This window comes from Asparagus officinalis, chromosome 5, assembly GCF_001876935.1.
Source record: "Asparagus officinalis chromosome 5, Aspof.V1, whole genome shotgun sequence".
In the NCBI taxonomy this organism is placed as follows: Eukaryota; Viridiplantae; Streptophyta; class Magnoliopsida; order Asparagales; family Asparagaceae; genus Asparagus; species Asparagus officinalis.
Window position 1 is genome coordinate 638,602 of NC_033798.1, and position 25,014 is coordinate 663,615.

Sequence of the window (25,014 nt, forward strand, 5' to 3'; positions counted from 1 at the left end):
TGAGGTTGATGACTGGAGATTTGACTACGGTTTTGTCAGCTGAAATTGTTGAAATAGAAAAGGGAAAGGCCCATCACTTTAAAGCAGGGTTAGCACAGTAAAAATATTATAAAATTAAAAATAGTGTTTTCTTAGTTGTTATAAATAGGCCCAAAACTCTTCAGGAAATCTATTCAAAAAACAACTCCACATGTTGAAGAGAGAAAAAAAAATAGAGAGTTTCTCATTGTAAAAAGAGATTGTAACTCTAAAGTTTTTTCTTGTTGTGAATTCTTCTATTATTGCTCGTGGTTTTTACCCCATGTGTTCCTTTTATTTTTACTATTTGTTGAGACTGTTCCATTAGGCTCCGAGTTTGTCCTAACAAGTGATATTAGAGTCTAGCTTAGGGTGCGTGTATCTATTTATCGTATGCTCTGTGGCTGTCACCAAAGGTGAATCTTCCACATCAGAAAATAAGTTAGATTATCATTTACCATTTAAAGGTGATGGGTCCTATTCACGAGCACATCACTATTCATAAACACAGTACTATTCAGAAGTACAGTATTATTCAGAAGTACAACACTATTCACAAATACAGTTATTGTTCATAAATAAAGTTGCTGTTTACAAGAAATAGTAAGAAGTTACTGTTCGTGGTAGAAGCAATGGCGGCGAAGTTCGAGATAGAAAAATTCAACAGGAGTAATTTCTCACTTTGAAAGTTGAAGATAAAGGTTATCTTGAGAAAAGATAACTGGCTAGTGGCCATCCCTACAAAGCTAGATGACATCACAGATGATAAGAAGTGAAACGAGATGGATGGGAATGCTATTGCAAATCTCCATCAGGCATTAGCAGATGTGGTCTTGCCAAGCATAAAGGAGAAGAAGATAGCAAAGTAGATATGTGATACTCTAACAAAGCTATATGAGGCAAAATTCCTGCACAACAAAATCTTCTTAAAAAAGAGATTTTACACTAAGGATGGCGGAATCTACATCAATGATCATCCATATCAACACCCTAAACACACTATTCTCCCAACTCACAACATTGGGGCATACAATCAGTGTGAATGAACGTGCAGTTTAGATAGTGTGAATGAACGAGCAGAACTTCTACTTCAGAGTCTACCTGACTCATATGATCAGCTCATCAACTTAACAAACAATGTCCTCACAGACAATCTAGTCTTCGACAACGTTACAGCCGTTGTTCTAGAGGAAGAAAATCGGCGCAAGAACAAGGAAGACAGACAGACAAGTTCGCAACAAGCGGATGCATTATCGGTGATGAGAGAAAGATCAACGGAACGTGGCTCCAATAAGTGTCATACTCATGGTAGATCAAAATCAAGAACAAGAATATCAAATGCTACAATTATGGTAAAAGAGGGCACGTGAAATCGAAGTGTTGGCATAATAAGAAAAATGGTGATAAAAAGTCTTCAGAGCCATCAACATCTCAAGGATGCGTTGTCAGCACTTTAGATGATAGTGAAATTTTATACATTGGAGCAACCACTGTTGATGAAGGCAGAAAGATGTTTGCTGATGTATGGCTTCTAGATTCAACAGCTTCCTGACACATGACCTCCTGGATAGAATGGTTCCACAAATATGAACCTATCTCAAGAGGATCTATATTCATGGGCAATGATCATACCTTGGAGATTTCTAGTATTAGCACTATCAAAATCAAAATGTTTGATGGTAAAATACGCATCATTCAAGATGTATGGTATGTGAAAGGCTTGAAGAAGAATCTGTTATCTTTAGGACAATTGGATGAGCTCGGGTGCAAGACCCATATAGAAAATGAGATCATGAAGATTGTTAGAGGGGCGCTTATTGTCATAAAATGAGAAAACATAGCTGCAAATTTATACATGCTCAAGGAAAAAACCTTACAGGAAACTGATTCATGTGTGACATCAATTAGTCATGGAGAAAAACAAACCATGATGTGGCATCACAAACTAGGTCACATGTCAGAACGAGGCTTGAAGATTCTCTCCGATCAGAAGCTGCTTCTTAGACTTAATTTGGTAGCTCTTCCATTCTGCGAGCATTGTGTTACAAGTTAGCAGCATTGGCTGAAGTTCAACACATTGAGTTCTAGAAGCAAGGCTATTTTGAAACTAGTTCATTCTGATATATGGCAAGCACCAGCTACATCCATAGGAGGAGCAAAGTACTTTGTGTCCTTTATTGACGATTACTCCAGGAGATTTTGGGTGTATCCTATCAAGAAGAAGGCGGATGTGTTCTTAATCTTTAAAGCCTACAACGCGCGAGTCGAGCTTGAATCTGAAAAGAAGATCAAGTGCTTGAGGTCAGATAATGAAGGAGAATACACAGATGATGAATTTCTTGCATTCTGCAAGCAAAAAGGCATTAAAAGACAATACTGCTTATACTCCTCAATAAAATGGAGTGACGGAGCGAATGAACATAACTTTGTTGGAAAGAACAAGAGCAATGTTAACAACTACAAATCTGGATAAAGTCTTTTGGTCGGAAACAGTAAAAACCGCGTGTTATGTGGTGAATCGATCTCCATCAACTGTAATATAGTTAAAGACGATAATGGAGTTGTAGACTGGCAAGCCAGCTAATTATTCCAACCTTCATATATTTGGAAGTTCAGTGTACGTAATGTACAATGCCCAAGAAATTACAAAGCTAGATTCAAAATTCAAAAAATACATATTCTTGGGGTATGCTGACGAAGTAAAAGGGTATCGCTTGTGGGATCCCACTACTCGTAAGGTTATCATCAGCAAAGATATTATCTTTGTAGAGAATCAACTACAAAGTGAATAAAAAGAAAGTAGTTTAATGAAGGGCTCAGAGACTGTAGCTGTTCAGGTAAAGAATTAATCCAAAATTATTCTGAAGCAACACCAGAGCATGATGTACAAGAACCAGTCGAGTTCAAGGCTCTTGAAGTTCGAAGGGCAACTCGTGAGAGAAGACCACTGACTTGGCACTCAGAGTATATTACAGAGAGTAATGTTGCATACTGTCTTCTAACAGAGGATGGAGAGTCATCAACTTTTCATGAAGCTATAAATAGCACATATACATCTTTGTGGATGACAGTAATACATGAAGAAATTGAAGCTCTCCATAAGAATAAGACTTGGGTACTTGTATCACTGCCACAAAGAAGAAAGACCATTGAAAATAAATAGGTTTATAAGATCAAGCGAAATGACGATGATCAAGTGAAGCAATATCGTGCTAGCTTGGTGGTAAAAGGATATGCTAAAAAAGAATGTATTGACTTTAATAAAATATTTTCTCCTGTAGTTCGACTTATAACAGTCCGAATAGTCATGACTATGAGCGCTATATTTGACTTGCATCTAGAGTAACTAGATGTGAAAACAACATTTCTTCATTGAGATCTTGAAGGAAAAAATTTACATACTCTAACCAGAACGTTTTGAAGAAAAAGGAAAGATAACTTAGTTTGCAGATTGAACAAATCTCTGCATAGTCTAAAACAGACGCCGAGGTGTTGGTATAAGAGATTTGATTCATTCATCATGAGCCTTGGATACAACAGACTTAATTCAGACCCTTGTGCATATTTCAAGAGGTTTTGTGAAAATAAATTTGTCATCTTGTTGTTGTATGTTGACGACATGTTGGTTGCATGCCCTAATAAAGATCGTATCAAAGAATTAAAGGCACAATTGGCTAGGGAATTTAAAATGAAAATGTTAGGATCTGCAAATAAGATTCTAGGGATGCAAATTTACCAAGACGGAATTAATAGGAAGATTTGGCTTTCTCAGATGAATTATTTGAAGAAAATCTTGTGGCGCTTTAATATGCAAGATTCTAAGTCAATTTTCACCCTACTTCCTGTTAAATTTAAGTTATCATCCATTATGAGTCCTAGCAGTGAAGAAGAGAGGATGAAGATGTCTCAAGTACCGTATGCATCAGCAGTGGGAAGTTTAATGTTCGTTATGATTTGTACAAGATCAAACATTGCACAAGCAGTGAGAGTGGTCAGTCGATACATGACGAATCTTGTTAAAGAGCATTGGAATGTTGTAAAGAGGGTTCTAAGATACATTAAGGGAACCTTAAATATTGCATTATGTTATGAGGGATCAAATTTTATTGTCAATGGATATGTTGATTCTAATTATGCAACTAATCGTGATAATAGTAAATCCACCACAGGCTATGTGTTTGCACTTGTTGACGGAGTTGTAAGCTAGATTTCAAAATTGCAGTCAGTTGTGGCTTCTTCATCAACAGAAACAGAATATGTAGCAACTACACAAGCTAATAAAGAGGCGATATGGTTGAATATGGTGTTAGAGGAACTCGGGCATGAACAAAAGAAGAATTCTCTATTTTGTGACAGTCAGAATGCTTTGCATTTAGCAAAAAATCTAACTTTTCATTCAAAGACAAAATACATTCGAGTTCAGTACCACTTCGTTCATGAGAAAGTTGAAGAAAGAACAGTGGATATGCAGAAAATACATACCAAAGACAACCTAGCAGACTTTTTGACAAAAACAGTCAATACTGATAAATTTATTTGGTGTCGATCCTCTTATGGTATGTCGGAGATATTAGCAACATGAAGATGGCAAGATAGAAAGAATGGTGTGAAGATATGATTGATACTCAATCAAATCTTCAAGTAGGAGATTGTCAGCCGAAATTGTTGAAAGAGAGAAGTGAATGGGCCTCACCACTCTAATTATGCATCTAAAGTGGAAAGCACTGAAAGATTGACACAATAAAAATATTACAAAATTAGGAATAGTGTTTTCCTAGCCATTATAAATAGGCCCAAAACTCTTCACTAAAAATCTATCTGAGAAACAACTCCACATATAGAAGAGTGAGAGAGAAAAATAGAAAGAGTTTCTCATTGTAAAGAAAGATTGTAACTCTATTTTTTTTCCTCATAGTGGATTCTTCTATCCCTACTGTTGTTTTACCCCAAATTTATTTAGGGGATTTTCCACGTAAATCTGTGTGTTCTTTTATCTCTACTATTTGCTGAGACTCTGCTCTATTGGGCCCCAGGTTTGTCCCAACAAGTTTGATCCGAAAATGTTTTGGAAGAGATTAGGTGGCTCGGTGAGATGAAATCAAAAATTTGTCTTTTATTAGAGAAAAGGCTAATATTGCTCACAGACCCCTTGTAATTTTACTATTCTAATTTGAATCTACTTTTCTCAAGTTTCTACTTTTGCTGGATAGTGTCGTGGGTGAATTTTTATTTTTAATTTGCCCTCGGGGTACATATTATTTGTTTAAAAACAATTTTTTTCCCTTCAAAGTAAGAGAGTAAAGTTTCACTTACTAAAAGAGTCAATCTGCATAAATAAAATTAGAGGGATAGTAAATTTAAAACAGTATTTGTGCTATACTAACTATCCACAATTAATTAATTACTTTTAATTGGTAAGAATAATGTTCATTTTATGTATTTGGTTTTGTGAAACTTCCCAATACTTTGCCGCTTTGGGGGGTTTCTCTAACCTTCAAAGTTCATAAGGTTATTGTGAAAACCCCCAAAGTTCAGAAGGGCTATGTAAAATTTACCTATTAATTAATCAAAAAAAATTTTGCATTATAGCTTTCGAATTTTCAAAATGAGACTTGTACCGTTGGATGTGATAAATTAAACATAGGCTATGTATGCAGAAACAAAACCCACAAAATTTTGGATATATGTTTTTAATTACAGATCATTAGTTAAAGAATATTCCAGTTTATGAAACCTGAAACGTTAAGTTCGATGACACAATATATTTTTGAAAACTCTCAAATAATTAAGTTAGTTTGTAAATTTTCCTAGGGGACACACATTTCTTGAGCGAATCTATTGCACATAACCCTCCTACGTATATACATAAATCATGGAAGTGATGCTCATAGCAATGTATATAGTAGTATTTCTTGACTCATAGTCATGGGAAAATGTATATAGTTAGTTTAATTTTTCTTTGTGCTCTGTGCTAAGTTTGGAATTGCACATAACCCTCCTATTATTTTTCTGCATGAACCGCATTACCGAGTGAAAGAGGCCGACGTGCAATTGGGAATGCAAATCTCATGATAAGAGTCTTTCTAAATATAGCACGCCTCCAGCAAAAACTGGCTTCTCAGGGGAGGAAATAGCAAAAGTATTCAAAGGGTTGTCTACGAAGAAATATAATCAATCATCACTCACCTTATACTTAGGTAGCTCGACGTATTCAAAGGGCCTGTAAGAGCATCCCCGACAATCTCCTAGTAGGGAGTTCTTGTTGGAGTGCTCTCAAGCATGGTGCCCACTTAGGAGCTCCCTACTAGGAGAAATATTCCAACAAACTCCCAGATAGGAGCTCAAATATTATTTAAAAAACTCATTCTCCTGAAAATAACATTTTATAAATATATTTAAAAACAATAAATCTAATAAAAAAATAATTGTTAGTGGACCCTCAACCCTTAGGAGCTCCCAAGTGCTCCACAAATTTGTGGAGCTCTTAGGAGCTCCATGGTGGACCCCATCGTCAACCAGGACTTAAAAGAGTTCTTGAGAGTTTGTTGGAGCACATTAGGAGCTTTTTCCTAGCTACATCATCCTTAGAAGCCTCCTTGGGAGGCTATTGGAGATGCTCTAAAATAAACATTTATAGAGCCAAAACAAAAATATTCAAAAAAAATCTGTGCTCGCACGGAGTTAACACTTGTATAATATAAATATAAATTTGGTAGAGCTTTTAAAAGGATAGAAAACTGACATGTATCATACTTAAAAAAGATAAAAAAAATAACATGTGTCATATCATAGTATCCACGTGACCACTTATCCCATTAGAAGATGACATGTTGACACTTAATCTTACACTCAACTAAGAATTCTCATCAAATTAGAACTATCCATAATTAGAAAATTCTAATAATCAAAAATTTTTGTAATTATTATTAGATTATAACTATCCATAATTAAAAAAAACCTCATAGTTATATAATTAAATATATAAATAGAAAAAAAATATATGTAAGAAAAAACCCTCTCTACATAAAATTATGGGTTAATTTGATAAAAAAACCCTTAACTGTTTTAATTTGAGAAAACCCACCTCAAGTTTGACCATATTATAGATTACCCTCTCAGCTATGAAAATTTGATATAACTCCTTAAACTTTACTCACTTAACCTCCCTAAAATATGAGGTGTATCTCCGAAAATCCCCCTCAACTATTTAAATTTGATAAACTCTCTCGAGTTTGAGCCTATTGTAGATAACCCCTCTAGTTTGAACTTGATGAACTCTTCTTTCTCTACGTCCTCGAAGCTAACATTGTTAGACTTAGCATATCACATGACAAGTAGGTGGTTGAGAAAAGACCAAAATGCCCACAATCATAAGTAATTTTTTAGGTTAAAAGAAAGAGGGGAGAAAGAGGGGGAAACAAACATTGTAAATTGAATTAGTTCTTTTTTTTATTTGTTTGAGGGTGTCTTTGTTACTGAATGTGTTGATTTTTAAAAAGACATTTCAGTTTTTTTTATTTTAAAATGATGTTGGAGGTTTTTGGTGGGAAACGTGTGAAAGATTAGGTAGGCTTTGTGAGACACCCAATAGTTAGGGTGCTTTGTCTAGTTTTCAAAGTTATGTAGGGTTATCTATAGTATGCCTAAAATTTAAAGAAATTTTCTCAAATAAAAATAGTTGAGAGGGGTTTTCTAAGACATCCACCGTTTTTTTGTTGGGGAGAAGGGGGTGGGAGTGGAGGGGGTGGAGTGGTTATTAAAAATTAACTCTAAAAGCATATATGCAAAATTATACATGCATCAAATTGTACTTTATGAATTAGCCTTCCTCGTAACATATTATTGATGAATTTATCCATTTTTTGTTATTTCTTGATTTGATATCATATCTTTACTGACTTTTATAAAGAGTCATTATTGATTCACTGATGTCTCTTTTTAAAATATTAACATCAGGCACAACAAAAAACATATAACATATTAATATTTATAAAATTAATTTTTTTTCAAAAAATTCTCTACATTCTGCAATTTTAATAAATTATCTACACAAATTACCCAAAAAATTATCTCAAATTTTCTCTGCTTTATATTTTTTTAAATAATTATATTGAAATTCTAATGGGTTCTTAAAAATATTATTAAAACAAATATTTGGATTCTTAAGATATTTTATGGATATGTTAAAATCACATATACTTTTCTAAAAAAGTTAAAATTCTAATGCAACCATCATGAGATTGAGTATTAAGCAGGAGATTGTTTTAGATTAAATCAATATGTTAATGCTTTATATCTCATCCACAAGCGATATTTTGTTTGATTGTTTCATGTTGCAGGGGTTTAACTCAATGTACTATTTAATTCACATCATAGTTTATATCACTTTTATAATGAAACGTCAACGTTAGGTCACATTAGAATTTCAATATAAAAAGAATGTATTGACTTTAATAAAATATTTTCTCCTGTAGTTCGACTTATAACTGTCCGAATAGTCATGGCTATGAGCGCTATATTTGACTTGCATCTAGAGTAACTAGATGTGAAAACAACATTTCTTCATTGAGATCTTGAAGAAAAAAATTTACATACTCTAACCAGAACGTTTTGAAGAAAAAGGAAAAATAACTTAGTTTGCAGATTGAACAAATCTCTGCACAGTCTAAAACAGACGCCGAGGTGTTGGTATAAGAGATTTGATTCATTCATCATGAGCCTTGGATACAACAGACTTAATTCAGACCCTTGTGCATATTTCAAGAGGTTTTGTGAAAATAAATTTGTCATCTTGTTGTTGTATGTTGACGACATGTTGGTTGCATGCCCTAATAAAGATCGTATCAAAGAATTAAAGGCACAATTGGCTAGGGAATTTAAAATGAAAATTTTAGGATCTGCAAATAAGATTCTAGGGATGCAAATTTACCAAGACAGAATTAATAGGAAGATTTGACTTTCTCAGATGAATTATTTGAAGAAAATCTTGTGGCGCTTTAATATGCAAGATTCTAAGTCAATTTTCACCCTACTTCCTGTTAAATTTAAGTTATCCTCCATTATGAGTCCTAGCAGTGAAGAAGAGAGGATGAAGATGTCTCAAGTACCGTATGCATCAGCAGTGGGAAGTTTAATGTTCGTTATGATTTGTACAAGATCAAACATTGCACAAGCAGTGAGAGTGGTCAGTCGATACATGACGAATCTTGTTAAAGAGCATTGGAATGTTGTAAAGAGGGTTCTAAGATACATTAAGGGAACCTTAAATATTGCATTATGTTATGAGGGATCAAATTTTATTGTCAATGGATATGTTGATTTTAATTATGCAACTAATCGTGATAATAGTAAATCCACCACAGACTATGTGTTTGCACTTGCTGACGGAGTTGTAAGCTAGATTTCAAAATTGCAGTCAGTTGTGGCTTCTTCATCAACAGAAATAGAATATGTAGCAGCTACACAAGCTAATAAAGAGGCGATATGGTTGAAGATGGTGTTAGAGGAACTCGGGCATGAACAAAAGAAGAATTCTCTATTTTGTGACAGTCAAAATGCTTTGCATTTAGCAAGAAATCTAACTTTTCATTCAAAGACAAAATACATTCGAGTTCAGTACCACTTCGTTCGTGAGAAAGTTGAAGAAAGAACAGTGGATATGCAGAAAATACATACCAAAGACAACCTAGTAGACTTTTTGACAAAAGCAGTCAATACTGATAAATTTATTTGGTGTCGATCCTCTTATGGCATGTCGGAGATATGAGCAACATGAAGATGACAAGATAGAAAGAATGGTGTGAAGATATGATTGATACTCAATCAAATCTTCAAGTAGGAGATTATCATCCGAAATTGTTGAAAGAGAGAAGTGAATGAGCCTCACCACTCTAATTATACACCTAAAGTGGAAAGAACCGAAAGATTGACACAATAAAAAATTATAAAATTAGGAATAGTGTTTTCTCAGCCGTTAGAGAGCTTCTCATTGTAAAGAGAGATTGTAATTCTAAATTTTTTTTCCTCATAGTGGATTCTTCTATCCTTACCTGTTGTTTTACCCCAAATTTATTTAGGGGGTTTAACTCAATGTACTATTTAATTCACATCATAGTTTGTATCACTTTTATAATGAAACGTCAACGTAAGGTCACATTGTCAGCTAGCCAAATATTCGCACTTCCTACATCAAAGAGATATTTTCTATACTGTGATCATTGCGTCGACTTTTTTATGTCCTTCTTTATTTTATAATTATTATAAGCAACGAGAGAGGTTACAAAGTATAAATTGATGGTTAAATTATCTAATTTTAAATCACAATTTTAAAATAAAAAATAACCACACGCTCATTCGACATGCTAACCTTTTCTTTTTCTCTTTTAATCTTAGAATATTATAACAATAAATATGAATGTTATAAATGGGAGGACGGCGGTTGAACCATCAAATTATGAATTTTAAATTTTGAAATAAAAGTTATCTACCCCTCGTTTTAAATTTCTTTTGAAATTCAAACTATTAAAAAAAAAATCTAATTTAGATTATCTGATTTTCAATAATCCAAATACTATAAGAAACATACGCTCTTATTATTCAAAACTAATGATGCAGTTTCAGTTCCCGCTACCTGCTCCATATTACTTATTCTATATGTAGCACCCATTCGTGTGAGCACGAGCAAAACGATTGTGCTATTCTATAAAGTTTAAAATAGACGATATAATTCTCATTATTATTATTATGAATTTTTAAGAATTTTTTTTGATTCCATGAGAAATTAGGAAACACGTGACCTACACCTAGACGCGGAATGAAACTACACCACACCATATAATCTCCAGTGTACGAACCCCTACTCGACGACTCACACCGAACCACAGAAAACCCTCCCTAAACCCCTTTTCTCTCTCTCTCTCTAAGCCGCCAAAAAAGAGCCCTAAATTCCAAAACTCCGCTCTTTTTTAAAACCCTAGCGCTCGATCAATCTCACTCTCGAGATCGATCGATCGATCAATGGGTTCGTTCGTGAGCCACGCCGACTCTCCTTCTCCTCCACTTCCGTCGCCGGCGGGCCTGGCGACGTTGCTTCCGCCGCCGAAGGAGGAGAAGGAGAAGGCGCCGGAGAAAGTCGACTACTTCAACCTCCCGTGTCCAGTCCCGTTCGAGGAGATCCAGAGAGAAGCGTTGAGTGAGATTCTCGATCCTCGATTGATTTTGTTTGTTTTTGTCTTTTGTTGCTTTGTTGAAACCCTTGTCCCGATTAATGTTTAGTTTAGAAACCCTAGTTGTGCTAATTTCTCCCCCTTGTGGCCTATTTACTGAAAAAGAAATTCAGGTTGAAATTTGGTTTTTAGGTTATTAATCATGAAACCAGCTCTATAGAGTGTAGTTGGCGATAAATGGAATGATTGATCACAGTGATGGATAGGCCCTCATATTTAAAAGTGAAAATTGGCAATCAAATCAGCCGATCGAGCATTCTTACCCTTTCGGCCCAAAATGGTCGTTAATTAATGGCGTGGTAGCAAGGTTACAGAAAGCAGTTGGTGGCCTAGGCGTTGACCCGACACTTGGAGCCTAGGCATATTTTACTATTTTTTGTTTTTTAATTATAATAATTGATAGTAAATGCCAATGTTATAGAAATATTTGTGCCAGACTGACGCTTAGGCATATTTCTTTCTTCGTTTAAATGGTGGTGGAGGAGGTTTTGCTGGAGGTCAGAGGAAGTAGAGGTGCTCATAGTTTGAGACAGGTGTTTGGAGGAGGTTAGAGGACGTGGAGTCTGCAATAAAGAAAATCATGATTAAGGTCTAAAGGGTGCAGTCCACGTTAGCAGACCATGCTCCCCTAGGTGCTCCAAATACCTAGGCGGGCAGCCTAGGTGCCGCCTCGGCCTAAGGCATACGCCTAGGCAGATGACGGGCTAGGCGGAGGTTTTGTTTTTAATAGTGCATGGTAGTGAGTGAGATTGATTTGTTATCCTCTTTATTCTTTGAAATATCCGTTTTCTTGACTTTAATATTATGAAATTGCAATGATAGTTCTTTTTGGTGTCAGCCCTGACTCTTAAAAAAAGGGAGTAATAAGGTTTGACGGTGTACTATGAAAGCGTTGTGTTTTCTTCCATCTTTCGAACAGTTGTAACACAGCTGAATGATTACTGCTTATTGGCATTCTGCTGATTCACTAGATAAATATGGTGTAGCGTTTTTACTCATCTCCAGAAATATATTAGGCTATTGGTTAGTTAGCTAATAAAATTTCTAAATGACAAAATCTCAGGATTAAGCATATGCAATTATTGTTAGGAACTGGCTTTATGTGTGTCTTAAAGTTTCATTGATGCTTGCATATTGGGGGTTTTCTTCAGGATTCGGCTTAGTTTTTGTTAGTGTAGACACTAGTTGATACGTAGCTCTCTTTATTGTAAGAGAGTGTTTTGCTGTTCACATTGTATGTTTGTTTGATTAGTTTGCCCTGTTTCAAATCTGTTTTCGGTTCTGTGTGGTTGTAATTATATTTATACCAAGTTCATAGAGTAAGTTGTTACAATGATCAAAGAGTTAGATGCCCATTTTTCTATTGCTATTGGTAAATTTCTTTATATTATGTTTTCTTGCAGTGTCTTTGAAGCCTGACCTTTTCGAAGGATTACGTTTTGACTTTACAAAGGGTTTGAGCCAGAAGTTTTCTCTGAGTCACAGGTTGTTTAGGTTTCAGTGTGTAAGATAGCTATAATTTCTGCTAAAGGTTTAAAATTGCTTACGTTAAATCCTAATCAGTGTCTTTATGGGCTCGACGGAACTTCCTTCACAATCTTCGGAGACTGTCAAAGTTCCTACTTCACATTATGAATTTGGAGCCAATTTTCTTGATCCAAAGGTTAGCTTCTATCTATATCAACGTTTGGTTGTCACAGTGACCCTCGATGCTTTATGGACTGTTTGGTTATTTCCTAAAAACCAAGAAAAACCAAGAAAAACCAAGAAATGGAAATGGAAAAGGTGAAAATCTCAAAAAGTACTATTTCCTCTATTTCCATCCCTAAAACTCATCCACAACATCCAATAGAATATTATTTTCATCCAACAACTCATCCACATCATCTAATAAAATATTATTTTCATCTAACCACTCATCCATCACATCTAATAAAATATTATTTTCATCTAACAACTCATCCATCACATCTAATAAAATATTATTTTCATCCAAACATCACTCAACTCATCTCTTTTCATCATTTCAAATCACTCACATCATCCAATAAAATATTATAACAATTCACCTCATCTCATTAACATTTCATTTCTTTGTTTTCATCCCAAAAAGTTGTGAAAACACTTTTCTTAATCTTGGATCACATCACCCAATAATACAATGACAACTCATCTCATCTCATTTCATTTCTCATTTTTAAGAATGAACCAAACCAAAAGAAAACAACAAACTACAGGAAATAGGTTTCTTATAATTCATTTCCTTATTTTTTTCGCCAACCAAACAACATCAAAACTAGTTTTCTTAAAAAATCACTCACATCATCCAATAATAATATGACAACTAACATCATTTCATCTCCATTTTTTTGATTTCCTTCTTTTTTTAGCCAACCAAACACTCCCAAACCAATTCTTCATTTTAATAGTTTTCCATTTCTTTGATTTCCCTCTTTTTTTAGTAAAACAAACAGGCCCTTATACATTTTGCACTATCCTTCTGAAGCAATTAGGATCATAATCTTATTCATGCATTTCTGCAGCTGATGCTTATTGGGAGGATGATGACTGATGGAAGGATGAGTGCACGAGTCAAATGTGATTTGACTGATAATCTTATCATGAAGGTCAATGCGCAGGTACTTTTCATTCACTAAACCAGTAATGTGTCTACTCATTTAAGGTGGTCATTTGCTATATATAGCTTAAATTTTATTATTTATAAGTGTTATTTGTTGCAATTTTGTGCCAGCTTACAAATGAACCCCATTATTCTCAAGGAATGTTCAACTTTGATTATAAGGTTAGTCTTCTATTAACATGATAGTATTGATTGATTGTGCATTTTCTTGTGACTTTGATTATACAGTTAGTCTTCTCTTAACACCATCATATTAATTGATTGTTCAATTACAAATTCATTGACCTGAACCTTGGATTGGTGTCTATTCCGAATCCAGGTTGTATCTGGTTCATCATGCTGTTTATTTATTTTTTACTTGCAAATTTGATGAAATTTGAAAATGATCTTACTAACCTTGCTATATTGTTATAATCAATTGGAGTCAGCTTCACTGTGTTGTCTGTTATTGGGACTTTTAAGTGATTACTTATATTGTTAAGAGGTTGCAAAAGAACCTGACCACATACAGTATATTAACCTGTACTTTGCTTGCAACAAAACTAAGGCTTTTGAGTGTAATCATGTAAACCTGGGCAATCTAGCTTTTCTATGGTTCTCAATAGATGGACTATCGGTTCCATACATGTTAACTGAATAAGTACTAGTGAGCTGCAGCACTGCATACTTTTACTTTATCAACTCGTCTGTTGCAGTATCACAATCTAACTCATTCTTTGCAGTAGTCCTATTTTGGCCTTTTTTTTCCTTCTAAAGTGATACATAGTTAACTCTCTGTATTGATCTGGTAGAACATTCTTCTTCACATAGTGATTGCTGTCCTTGAATTGTGATCTCCCTCATAATTGAACACATTTTGGTTCTAGAGTTATTGCCTACGTGAACCCATCATTTTCCCTTGTACCTTTAATGTGGACCTTGGGAATAAACATCAGCTGTTGCTTCTGCAGTTTTAACTGTTAGTTGCTGATACACGAAACTTAATTAGTGTGTGATGCCTAATATACTTGGTGGACAAAAAAACAATTATTACATTTCAAATTGAGCAATTCATTTGAGTGCAATTTCTTTTAGTTGTCTCCTGTACTTGTGTATCTACATGTCTGCATATATGTGTATCTGTGACTGATATCAGCTGACTGTTGAAGAAAATTTCCTCACTGTGAGCTCAAATACACATGATGAAATATCCGATGAAGGATCCTTAATGAGCAGCGTAATCATCTATGTCTTTATAAGTGTTGAAGGATGAAGGATTTATGGTCTGGAGGCCAGTCAACCATGCATAACAATGATTGCAAAATGCATGTCTTCTAACACTGTAACAAATTGATCCAGTTGATCTGTGAGATGATGTTATTTACATCATTTATTATCCATATATGTAGAAGGAGCAGCTTATCTTCCATGTCTTCATTTGTAAACCAATTACTTGTGAAGCTTACATTCCATAGGCACCCTGTGAGTTATATAAACTGTATGTAACCCTTGAAACATCTTAAACCTCTCAAAGTTATCTGCTTCATTATTTTCTGGTTTTAGATATTTGAAGAGTTATTTGTTATTTACATATAATTATACTTTCTACATGGAGTTTTTAGTGACAATTTCTTTTTTCCTTTTTTTTTTCCTTTTCTTTTGTAACCCAGGGTCATGATTACAGGGCTCAGTTCCAGATAGGTAACAACGCCTTTTATGGGGGCAATTATATTCAAGTAAGTCGCAATTCAATTTATGAATCTTACACTTAATTATAACTATATGTTCATAAACTTTGTTACAATTTTAGAACACCTAAGAACGTCAGTCTGTAGTAATTCTCCCAATCTGTGAAAGATCTGAGTCTGACATATGCTTATACTTGTTTAATTGGATTTTCTGCTCAGCTTGTACTTATATTGCTCCTCACACTTCTTGCAGTTTTTTTCTTTTACATTTTGGCATATTATTAATTTATTATCTGTATGCATTACTTTTAGATTGTAGTATATTATCTACATAGTCGTCGTTTATATCTATTTAATTGGATTTTCTGCTCTGCTTGTACTTTTATCTGTTCTTCACACCTGAGTTTTTTCTTCTAGATTTTGGCATATTCCTATCCATATGCATTACTTTGAGAGCGTAGTACATTAGGTCTATATTACTATCCATGTGCATTACTGGCACTGCTATATTTGGTGTGTTAGCAACTGGTTCTGTTAATGCATGTATTATTGGTAATCTCCTTATTGAGTGATCCAGGCTTATGATATTGTGTATCATTACTGTAGCTCATTTTAGTTTTTTATTTTTATTTTATTTTATTACTGCTTGAGTGCTTGATATTTGGTATACTTTGCTCTGAGGTCCTCAAAATCACCAAATTTATCAAAAGGCGATCTTTATATGTATACATGGATGGATATCTGACCATTCCCTAATTTATTAGCTGGATCATCTTACATTCTGACCAATCTCTTTATATCCTTCTTATTTTTTTTATTTTTGCAGAGTATTACACCAAATTTGTCTTTAGGGACTGAAGTTTTTTGGCTTGGTCAACAAAGAAAGTCTGGTATTGGTTTTGCTGCTCGGTATAACACAGATAAGATGGTATTACAACTTTCTATCTTACTTTTTTAAAGATAAGCTGTACTCCAGTACTCTCTTTCTCTCGTGTGCGCGCACACAACCCTCCTAGCAATTTTCTTGGAATCAGTAATTTACAGTTGTATGCTTGGAACTTTAGCACTCAAACTAATGAGTAATGACAGCAGAATATGCCGAGTGTTTTATGTACAATTCCAAGGAGGTTGAGTCTATGAAACACAGCTTTTTAATTTATAGTTTCCATTGTGATCATTGTTCTGAAAATCTTACCTAGAAAATGCTAGTTTTACTTGTAAAAATAATAGTTATAGATTTAGAGCATCTAAAAGTGAGATCTGCTTATGCATTCATTTATCATACTGATTTTTTTATCTCTTAATTCTCACCTTTTTACTGATAAATTATGTACTCTTAGTCTCATTTTTTTGCTGCCTTGTAATTACTGTTGACATTGTTTTGAAGGATTTGCATGCTGCGTGGTGGTAGGCAATATGTAGAGCTGGTAAATGTTTTAGGAAGATACCTCCTTCACGAATTCCATGTCATAATGGCACATATTGAGGCCCTCAAAACGGTGTTATGGATGATGTGTAATTTATCTCGTACCTTGAAATTTGGATGTTGGTAGGGGTCCATACATTTGATGGTGGTGGCCTAAGTTACCCGTACACCTCGCCTAGGCTTCCGTATTTGTATCCGATACTCCTAGGACACTTATTGAATATACACACATTTATTTAGTCATGTACTTGATTATAAAATGTTGTTTTAATTTAAAACACTCCTGATACACTTCTTGAAGATATATCGCTCGTGTCTTGAACATATATCTTACACTTGACCATAGATTTTTGCAACTTGCTGGACTTGGGTTGGGTTCATTTCAACCCATACCTACTTCATAAGTATAATGTTAGAGGGTTGACTTGGTATCTAGTTAATAAAAAGTGCTAGTTTCCTATTTACAATCTATTTAATAAAAGAAACATAAAAACGTTATAGGTATTTTATTTCTCATATCATGTGAATGAAAAAACAATATTGATCTCATATACATTATTAATAATGTGCATTTATAGCTGCACCTGTATCTTATCTTTTACAACTTTGCTGTGTTTTGTGCCCGCGCCCGTGTCCGCACCTGCACCCTTGTCCTTGCAACATAGATGTTGCTAATAGGCTATAAGTATAACTGGTACTTGTGGTGTTACAATGTTTTTGAACCAATCCGCTTAAGATCTCTCCTTCCTATTAGGTTCAACATTTCCTCTTTACAGGTATATTACATGTAGATGTGTTTGAAATGTATATGTTGCATGTATTTAAGTTTTTACATATACATAAGCATGTCTAGAACAAGAAAAATATTTCATATTCATTATATTCAAGGTATTAAATGTTAGATATCGGATTCATGTCAAACAACCAAAATTCATGTCAGATAGCGGAAATCTGGGACATGTCGGGGGACATATACTAAATATTGGATTGTCATATCTGATAGATTTCTACTCAAGTTTGGTCACCAAGATGGAATGCCCTTGTCTTGTTATAACTTATCCTACTTGAGTTGAGAATTCATCATCAAGACACGAGTCTTTTTCCATTTCTTGAAGGGAAACATTAGAATATTATGCCAACAAATAAATAAAATACACATTGTCAAACTTGAACTTTCTAAGTGCTTTACATAAAATTAACATAAAGTAAAGTGCCTTGCAAAAATTGACATAAAGTGTTAGGCTTTGGATTGATTTCAAGCTACGGTTCAAATTTATTGTTTATATCACGCTTTTATGTATTCTCAATTTCAATTTGTAGAGACGAAGACGAACGAGAGGAGATCACAGCGGAAAAGAGAGCAATATTTTTTTCTTTGCTCTAATCTGTGTTATATGCTATCGGGTTACTATATGAACAAAACGCTAAAAAAAGAATTAATCAGGTTACATTTTTGAGTACTAAACCCAAACCCCAATACTTATCAACTAAAAAAAGGCTGATTTTTGATTTTTCAAGGCTGCAAATCAGCCGATATGTCCGCAATATCCCCCGACATGGACCTCAAAAACGATATCCGACTTGAAATGACCATATTCGTGTCGCTCTAGCCTTTGATCCGACATGTCGGCCGACATTTAAAACCATGATTATATTATAAAGTTGTCATACTTGTGTGACACTGTTAAGATTCATCGGCTCATCAAGTGATTATGATGTTATCTCCGCCTTGTTAATGGTGAATCAACTAAACAAATGGATCCTTGTGGATGCAGAACTTTCTAAGGCACCGTGTTGACCTTTTTTTTTTTTGACGCTGGTGACAGCTACTCAACAACTTCATAATGGTTGTTTGTGGGTATCTGGAGCATATATAATGATGAATGTTGTTAACTGTTTGAACTGAGACTCGCTATGCATTTAGGTGTGAACTTACTGCTATAGTACCATATAGGTTTATAGTTGTTTAGGTTGATTGAAAACACTCTTATAATTGAAGTAGTTTTTCTCCTATATTGTAGACCTAAATAGAAACAGGCATGTCGTAAAAAAAGCATAATTGAGAATTTCTATTTCAGAATGTTATACATGAGATGCTGTTTATGACTGGTAGGTTGATTACTATTATTTTTTTTTAATTCAGGTTGCAACTGGTCAAGTTGCAAGTACTGGCATAGTTGCACTAAGCTATGTACAGAAAATATCTGAAAAGGTGAAAAATTTCTGCGCTTGACACCAAGTTCTGATATGCTATCAACTTTCTAAATTTCTGTACTGATATGATGTCTGTGATGCAGGTTTCCCTTGCTTCTGATTTTATGTACAATCACATGACAAGAGATGTCACTTCAAGCTTTGGCTATGATTATATTCTAAGACAGGTTACTTTGTTGCCAACTTGAAACTTCCCCTTAGTCATACTCCTCTTTGTTGCATTATGCACGTGCTCGTGCATGCACACATGTGTATAATAAAGGGATTGTAGCTTGCATTTTTAATTTACATTTTTTCATCTTACCTTTTACGTAATGTAATATCTGGCGTTATAATATGTCCTTTCATGAGCTTGCAATCATGGACATCAGGTTAATAATGTTTTTCACAAGTTTGGGCTTAGTTGAACTATGTTTGGGAAACATGACGAAGTACCAACGATTTATGAAGTCCAGCACAACTTTAGGAAAGATAATCATTAATTGATGTGTCAGGAATTCTCTTAAACATCACTTATCGTCTTATCCTCATGTCAACTCTGGCCAAAACTTGCATAAATACAAATTTTCACAATGATTCATCCCTTAGATGTTACTCGTATCGGCTAACCTTTTATTAGTGATTGGATCTATTATATAATAGAACTCTTCCATACAAACATATGACAGGGAACTGCTACACGCAGTTTCCATTTTAATTTTCATCCCGTGTTTCAGCAATTCCCTTCGTCAATTGTTGGGCTTCCTCGCCAAATGTGGCAGTGGCGTGAATAGCTTTGATCAGTAGATGTAGGAGGTTAGAAGTAGACTTTCATATGTTAGCATTGGCACCATAGAATTGATGTGCACGTAGTCCTTGTATCTCATAATTGTGTGCACTTACTACCAGTTTTGTTCTGTGTACCATTTTTAATGCTGTGGCATTCAAGGTGTCACCAGTTGTAATACTATTATCTTAGTGTCCACCATAGTCTCCCCCAAAAGTACTAGAGTTTTGAGTTGATTGAATCTGGTGACAAAAACCTTTGTATCTTCTTTACATATAGGCCTACTAAGGTGTGAAATTTTGCCTTTTTATAGATTAAAATCAAATGGTGAAATCAAGCATGATTTCGGCTTTTCATAAATGAGCTTGTGCATGCTATTATGGAGCTTTTCAAGCTATTCATGAATAATACCCAACTTGACAGAGTCCTGCATGCATTTTTATCTTCATTTGAATGATGACAGTGTTTTATTGTGTACATCTGTCTTATTACCAATATTCCCCATAGATGCTACCTCTATTATTTTATCTGAAGAAATTAGGAAAAACTGTGGAATAAATTTGTCTGTATATCGAGTTTACTTCAACTGTTGCATGTCCATTTTTATGCTGCTTCCAATGTGTTCATTCACATATTTTGAAGACCACTATAACATGGCCTCCTTATTTAAAACAACACATATTGTATTTTGTGTATAAATTTCTACTAATATGACTTGGCACTTCCTTACAGTGTCGTTTAAGGGGGAAAGTGGATTCGAATGGTTGCATAGCTGCATTCTTGGAAGAAAGATTAAATATGGGGGTGAACTTCATCCTTTCTGCAGAGGTGAGCATAGAGTAATTATCTCCTTTTATCCCAAATGTTGTTATTGGACTGACCTTTGGAATTTTTTTTCTTTGTATCTGAAATCCTTTGCAGGTCGACCATAGAAAGAAAGACTACAAGTTTGGCTTTGGGTTGACGGTTGGCGAGTAAGCTTAAGATGAAACCATTGGATTTCTATTTGCAACTTCCACTGGTTGGCTGTTGCCTAACTTGAATTGGCTGCCTTAGGATACCATTCCTTCAGTATGTTGCAAATTAAGATGAAATGTTGTTTTATTGGTTTTGTATTTTTTTTTCGAGCTGATTTTAAATATATTTGGATGTGGCATACATTTTTAGCAACCGTTTCATAAGCTGGCATTCAAAAAGCCATGATTTTTCCCTTCCCAAGTTGATGAACAATTTGCTAGTGTCTTGCTCAGTTGGAAGAATGTATCACTTATCACATAGGCCTTTTGTGCTGTGGTTAACATTTCTATTTTGTTCTCTGTTCAAGGCGTATTAATTATCTTTCTGTTTTTATTTGCAGTGCGTAGAAAAGAACTGCTTTGTTAACGGGATTATAGTTCGACTTGTCAATCAACTTACAGCTCTTACCCGCTTTTTTCCTTCCAAATTTCTCATTTTATTTTCAGACTCCTCAGTAAATTAGCTGATTGCTACTAGGCTCTTAAACAAAATAGCACGAGAGATTTGGTTTTGTCGTGTGCCGTTGGGGTCGCAATATCTTAGTCCCTCTCAAATTGCTACAGCAATGTAAGAGCTCGATTGCTTAAAATTCTCTATCTTAAGATCCTTAGTCAGTTCGTTAGAGAATATTCATGTTGTAAACATAATTGTTCCTTTTCCGAAACTTTCTAATGCTATGGTCATAAATTTGTTTGGTTCTCTAATGCGCACTTTGTTCCACATGTTGTATTGATGACGTTGATGTGGTATTTCCTTTAATAAAAACAAATGATAGTTTTGTGAATTTGAACTATAGACATAAGTAGGGGGTGGAATCGATTCGAATTCGAATTGAATATCCCCGTATTCGTATTTGGTTCCTATTTGACTATTCGAATTCGTATTTGAATCCGAAACGAATAGGAAATCGGTATTCGAATTTGATTCGGATAGTATTCGAATATTCGATAAATATTCACGAATAATTTTTAATAGTATTTGGTTAATCTTTGCAAATTATTTTTCGTCCTTATTTGTGAGATATTTAGCAAATATTTATTATCATATTCTTAAAATAGAGCCAAATATGATATACATGATGAATATGCAACCTAGTGATATGTAATATTCACAAATAAAAATCTATTTATCCTCATTTATAAGCAGCAAAATAAAAATTTAAGGACTGAATTGTATAAACGAATAGTTTATTACACAAACGAGTCGAATATATTCTATTCGTTTATAAATCGAATACTAGAAACTATTCGCTAACTATTAAATGAACTATCGAGTCGAATATGGCCGAGTATTTAGACGAATAAATACTAACCAGATAAATTAACTCCACAAACAACAAAGATCCAAACATAACGTACCTCCCTAAATGAAAAAAAAAGAAAACAAACCTCTGAAGCTTCTCTAAGTACTAAACATATAAAATCCCTGATCAATAGTTAAGTCTTTCAAGCTCCATTAAAACCCTACCATATTAGTCTGCTCAAAGTAGCATCCTGAGGGACCTCCATCAGGCATCAAGGCCAACATCACAGGACCTCTGGCTCCCTCTTCAGGGCTTACAACCCCAGAATTCCAATTGATATCAGTCTTCACATAGCCTGGATGAACACAGTTTATGTATATCTTCGCATGTCTTCTCGCCAAAACCCTTGTGTACGCATTGAGCGCCGCCTTCGATACGTTGTACGCTGGCACAAGCGTCGTCCACCCTTGGGATTTTAGCCTCTCTTCTTTGAAGTCCTGCATAAATTTCTGCAGGAGCTGGTCTATTTTTGCTTCGTCCAGGTTGTCGATGTCCCCGAGTTCTTGTCTGATGCTTTCACCTGGGATTGCCTGGAATGAAAGGTAGTAGTTCGTATGATATATAACTTTTGAGCTTTTGTATTGATTTGTTTCTATGTCCAGGTTAATCTCATGAGGCTCAATCACTAGAAAAACACTATATATGGAGGTCTCTCGAGGGAAAATCGTATCTGAACAATAGAACACCCTCATCTCCTCTTTACCTTCAGCAAAGACCTCTCAGAGGTGAGATTGACAATCCTCGCACCCAAATTAGAGCTCTGAAGAAGAGGAAGGAGAGCTTCTGTGACTCTCTTGCACCCATAATAATTTGTATCGACGCACGTCACCGCATCGTCGTACGTCTGCTGAAGCACTCCTGGAATTAGGCTCGCGGCCTTGCCAGAGATCTGCATCGATCATATTTCACGAACTTTTATGGAATAAGTCATGGACTTGAATATGTACTTCTGCATGTAATATTCGTTTACTTTGGGCTCTTACCCACATCTCAGAGGAGATATTAAGGGCTTTCAGTCGTTCCTCATCAACCGAAGCGCCTAAAGCACCCGCATTGTTCACCTGAAGGATTTCATGTAAAAGTTTTCGATACGTATGTGATTGAACATAACAATCTATTTACATGAGAAATGACATATCTCATTGTCAAAGGACCCTGCCGTTTGGGTTGAGGATTATTATTTTATACTCCAGCACACTTCCGTCAGGGTTGAGCCCTTTTATGGGCTCAAAACCTGGACTCACAGAGCAATGTAGTTCCTCTTAATCGTCTTAGACTGGAATCTAAATTGCCCTGTAGGTACCATGTCCAAGATTCGACATTCGAAAATAATCAGATCCCTCTGGGAGTTAAATGGACGTTAAAAATACGTTGAGCACCAAATCACCATGTTAAGGATTGATCCAATATGGGACTATATTTACATACGAATTCCCTCATATAGCGAAAAACACAACGAAAAATATCATAGTTTCAGATAAGAATACATTTACCAAGATATCGAGCCTCTGAAAACATTCTTTGACGAACTGCGCTAATCTGGCAACGCTGAGGGGATCTTGAACATCAAGTTGATGGAAGGTGATATTTGAAACTCCAAGCTCTTGTTGAAGAACTTCAACTGCGTTTACCCCAAGCTTCTCACTTCTTGCGGTTAGGATCACGGTGATGCCCTTTTGAGCAAGCTGACGAGCAATTGAGAAGCCAATCCCTTTGTTGGCTCCTGTGATCAGCGCGCAGATATCAGAGGTTTTTGGTGGATCGGAGATATTTTCCATCTGAGTGTGTGATTTCTCTCCCATATTGAGCGACTTCATATTTTCAGGACAAAGAAAAAGTTATACATATATTTATTTATTTTTTATTTATTTTTTGGGCAAGTAAATCTTGTTGTATTAGTTTATGTTGTTTTTCAGGATGAAGTATAATAGAAAATGGCGCACATGTAGAGGACAAATCTGTGGTAAGTTTTATAACTTTTTGATTGGTAAATTTCACGAAACCCCCTTTAGGTTTTATTAATTTTGGATGGCCCCCTAAATATTTAATTAGGGTGCCATTTAGCACCCTTACGTTTGAGGTGTTCCAGAAAACCTTTTAAGTGTTTTCAAATTTTCTACTTACCCCCTAATATTAGACGAATGTAGACACACGAAAACGCATTTGTCTAAGTAACAATGTAATTATTAAATTAAATCAATTAAAAGGCTATGGTAAGAAGAGGGTTGTCTCAAAACCGGGCCACACATTTGGGGAGTTTTATATAGGGCTTCTTCTTGGGGGTACATGAAAACAATTCTTTTTTTAATCAGAAAAAATTTCTCAATTTGGGTGTTAGTGACGGGGTAATTTGACAAAATTTAATGGGGGTGAGGGCGGTTAAGTGACATTTCTAAAGTTTAACTTAAGGGGTTTTATGAAATTTACCCATATTTGGTAACGGTAAGGTGTTTGGGGAATTTAACAATTTCATTGATTTTGTGGACTAATTAATATATGTAAAAATTAATAAACTTCATATTGGGCTTAATGGCCTTTAACTTCATATTAGGCTTGATGGTCACGTTCCTATTCAATCTGAAGTCTCAAAGTTTCACAAAATTTCAAAATATTGAGAAACTTTGAAGTATGCATATTTAACTGTAACTGAGTCAAAACCAATAAAGATGAAAAAAAAAATCACGCATTATAGTTCAGGATAGTCATAAATTTTGAAGCGTAAATGCTTAATTTTTAA

General features: G+C 34.9%; 2 protein-coding genes across 2 annotated transcripts; one reads left to right on the top strand and one right to left on the bottom strand.

The window, feature by feature from the left end:
* LOC109842742 (mitochondrial import receptor subunit TOM40-1-like) lies at nucleotides 10,912-21,273 on the top strand. The gene is made up of 11 exons (XM_020411618.1): nucleotides 10,912-11,209; nucleotides 12,647-12,728; nucleotides 12,807-12,906; nucleotides 13,787-13,882; nucleotides 13,996-14,046; nucleotides 15,534-15,599; nucleotides 16,378-16,479; nucleotides 19,121-19,189; nucleotides 19,275-19,358; nucleotides 20,690-20,785; nucleotides 20,879-21,273. The coding sequence occupies exons 1-11, from the start codon at nucleotides 11,035-11,037 to the stop codon at nucleotides 20,933-20,935; spliced, it is 978 nt and encodes a 325-aa protein (XP_020267207.1). The 5' UTR covers nucleotides 10,912-11,034; the 3' UTR covers nucleotides 20,936-21,273.
* Nucleotides 22,254-24,074, bottom strand: LOC109843279 (short-chain dehydrogenase/reductase 2b-like). Its single transcript, XM_020412206.1, has 4 exons — nucleotides 23,771-24,074; nucleotides 23,261-23,338; nucleotides 22,981-23,166; nucleotides 22,254-22,807 (listed from the first exon to the last, which is right to left on the bottom strand). The coding sequence occupies exons 1-4, from the start codon at nucleotides 24,053-24,055 to the stop codon at nucleotides 22,430-22,432; spliced, it is 927 nt and encodes a 308-aa protein (XP_020267795.1). The 5' UTR covers nucleotides 24,056-24,074; the 3' UTR covers nucleotides 22,254-22,429.

Coding starts and splice junctions, on each gene's coding strand:
- LOC109842742 (XM_020411618.1), top strand. CDS start 11,035: ATGGGTTCGTTCGTGAGCCACGCCGACTCTCCTTCTCCTCCACTTCCG. Junction 16,480..19,120: donor GGTATAACACAGATAAGATG/GTATTACAACTT, acceptor TTTTTAATTCAG/GTTGCAACTGGTCAAGTTGC. Junction 19,190..19,274: donor TACAGAAAATATCTGAAAAG/GTGAAAAATTTC, acceptor TCTGTGATGCAG/GTTTCCCTTGCTTCTGATTT.
- LOC109843279 (XM_020412206.1), bottom strand. CDS start 24,055: ATGGAAAATATCTCCGATCCACCAAAAACCTCTGATATCTGCGCGCTG. Junction 23,339..23,770: donor TTCAGAGGCTCGATATCTTG/GTAAATGTATTC, acceptor GAAATCCTTCAG/GTGAACAATGCGGGTGCTTT. Junction 23,167..23,260: donor ATATCTCCTCTGAGATGTGG/GTAAGAGCCCAA, acceptor TGATCGATGCAG/ATCTCTGGCAAGGCCGCGAG.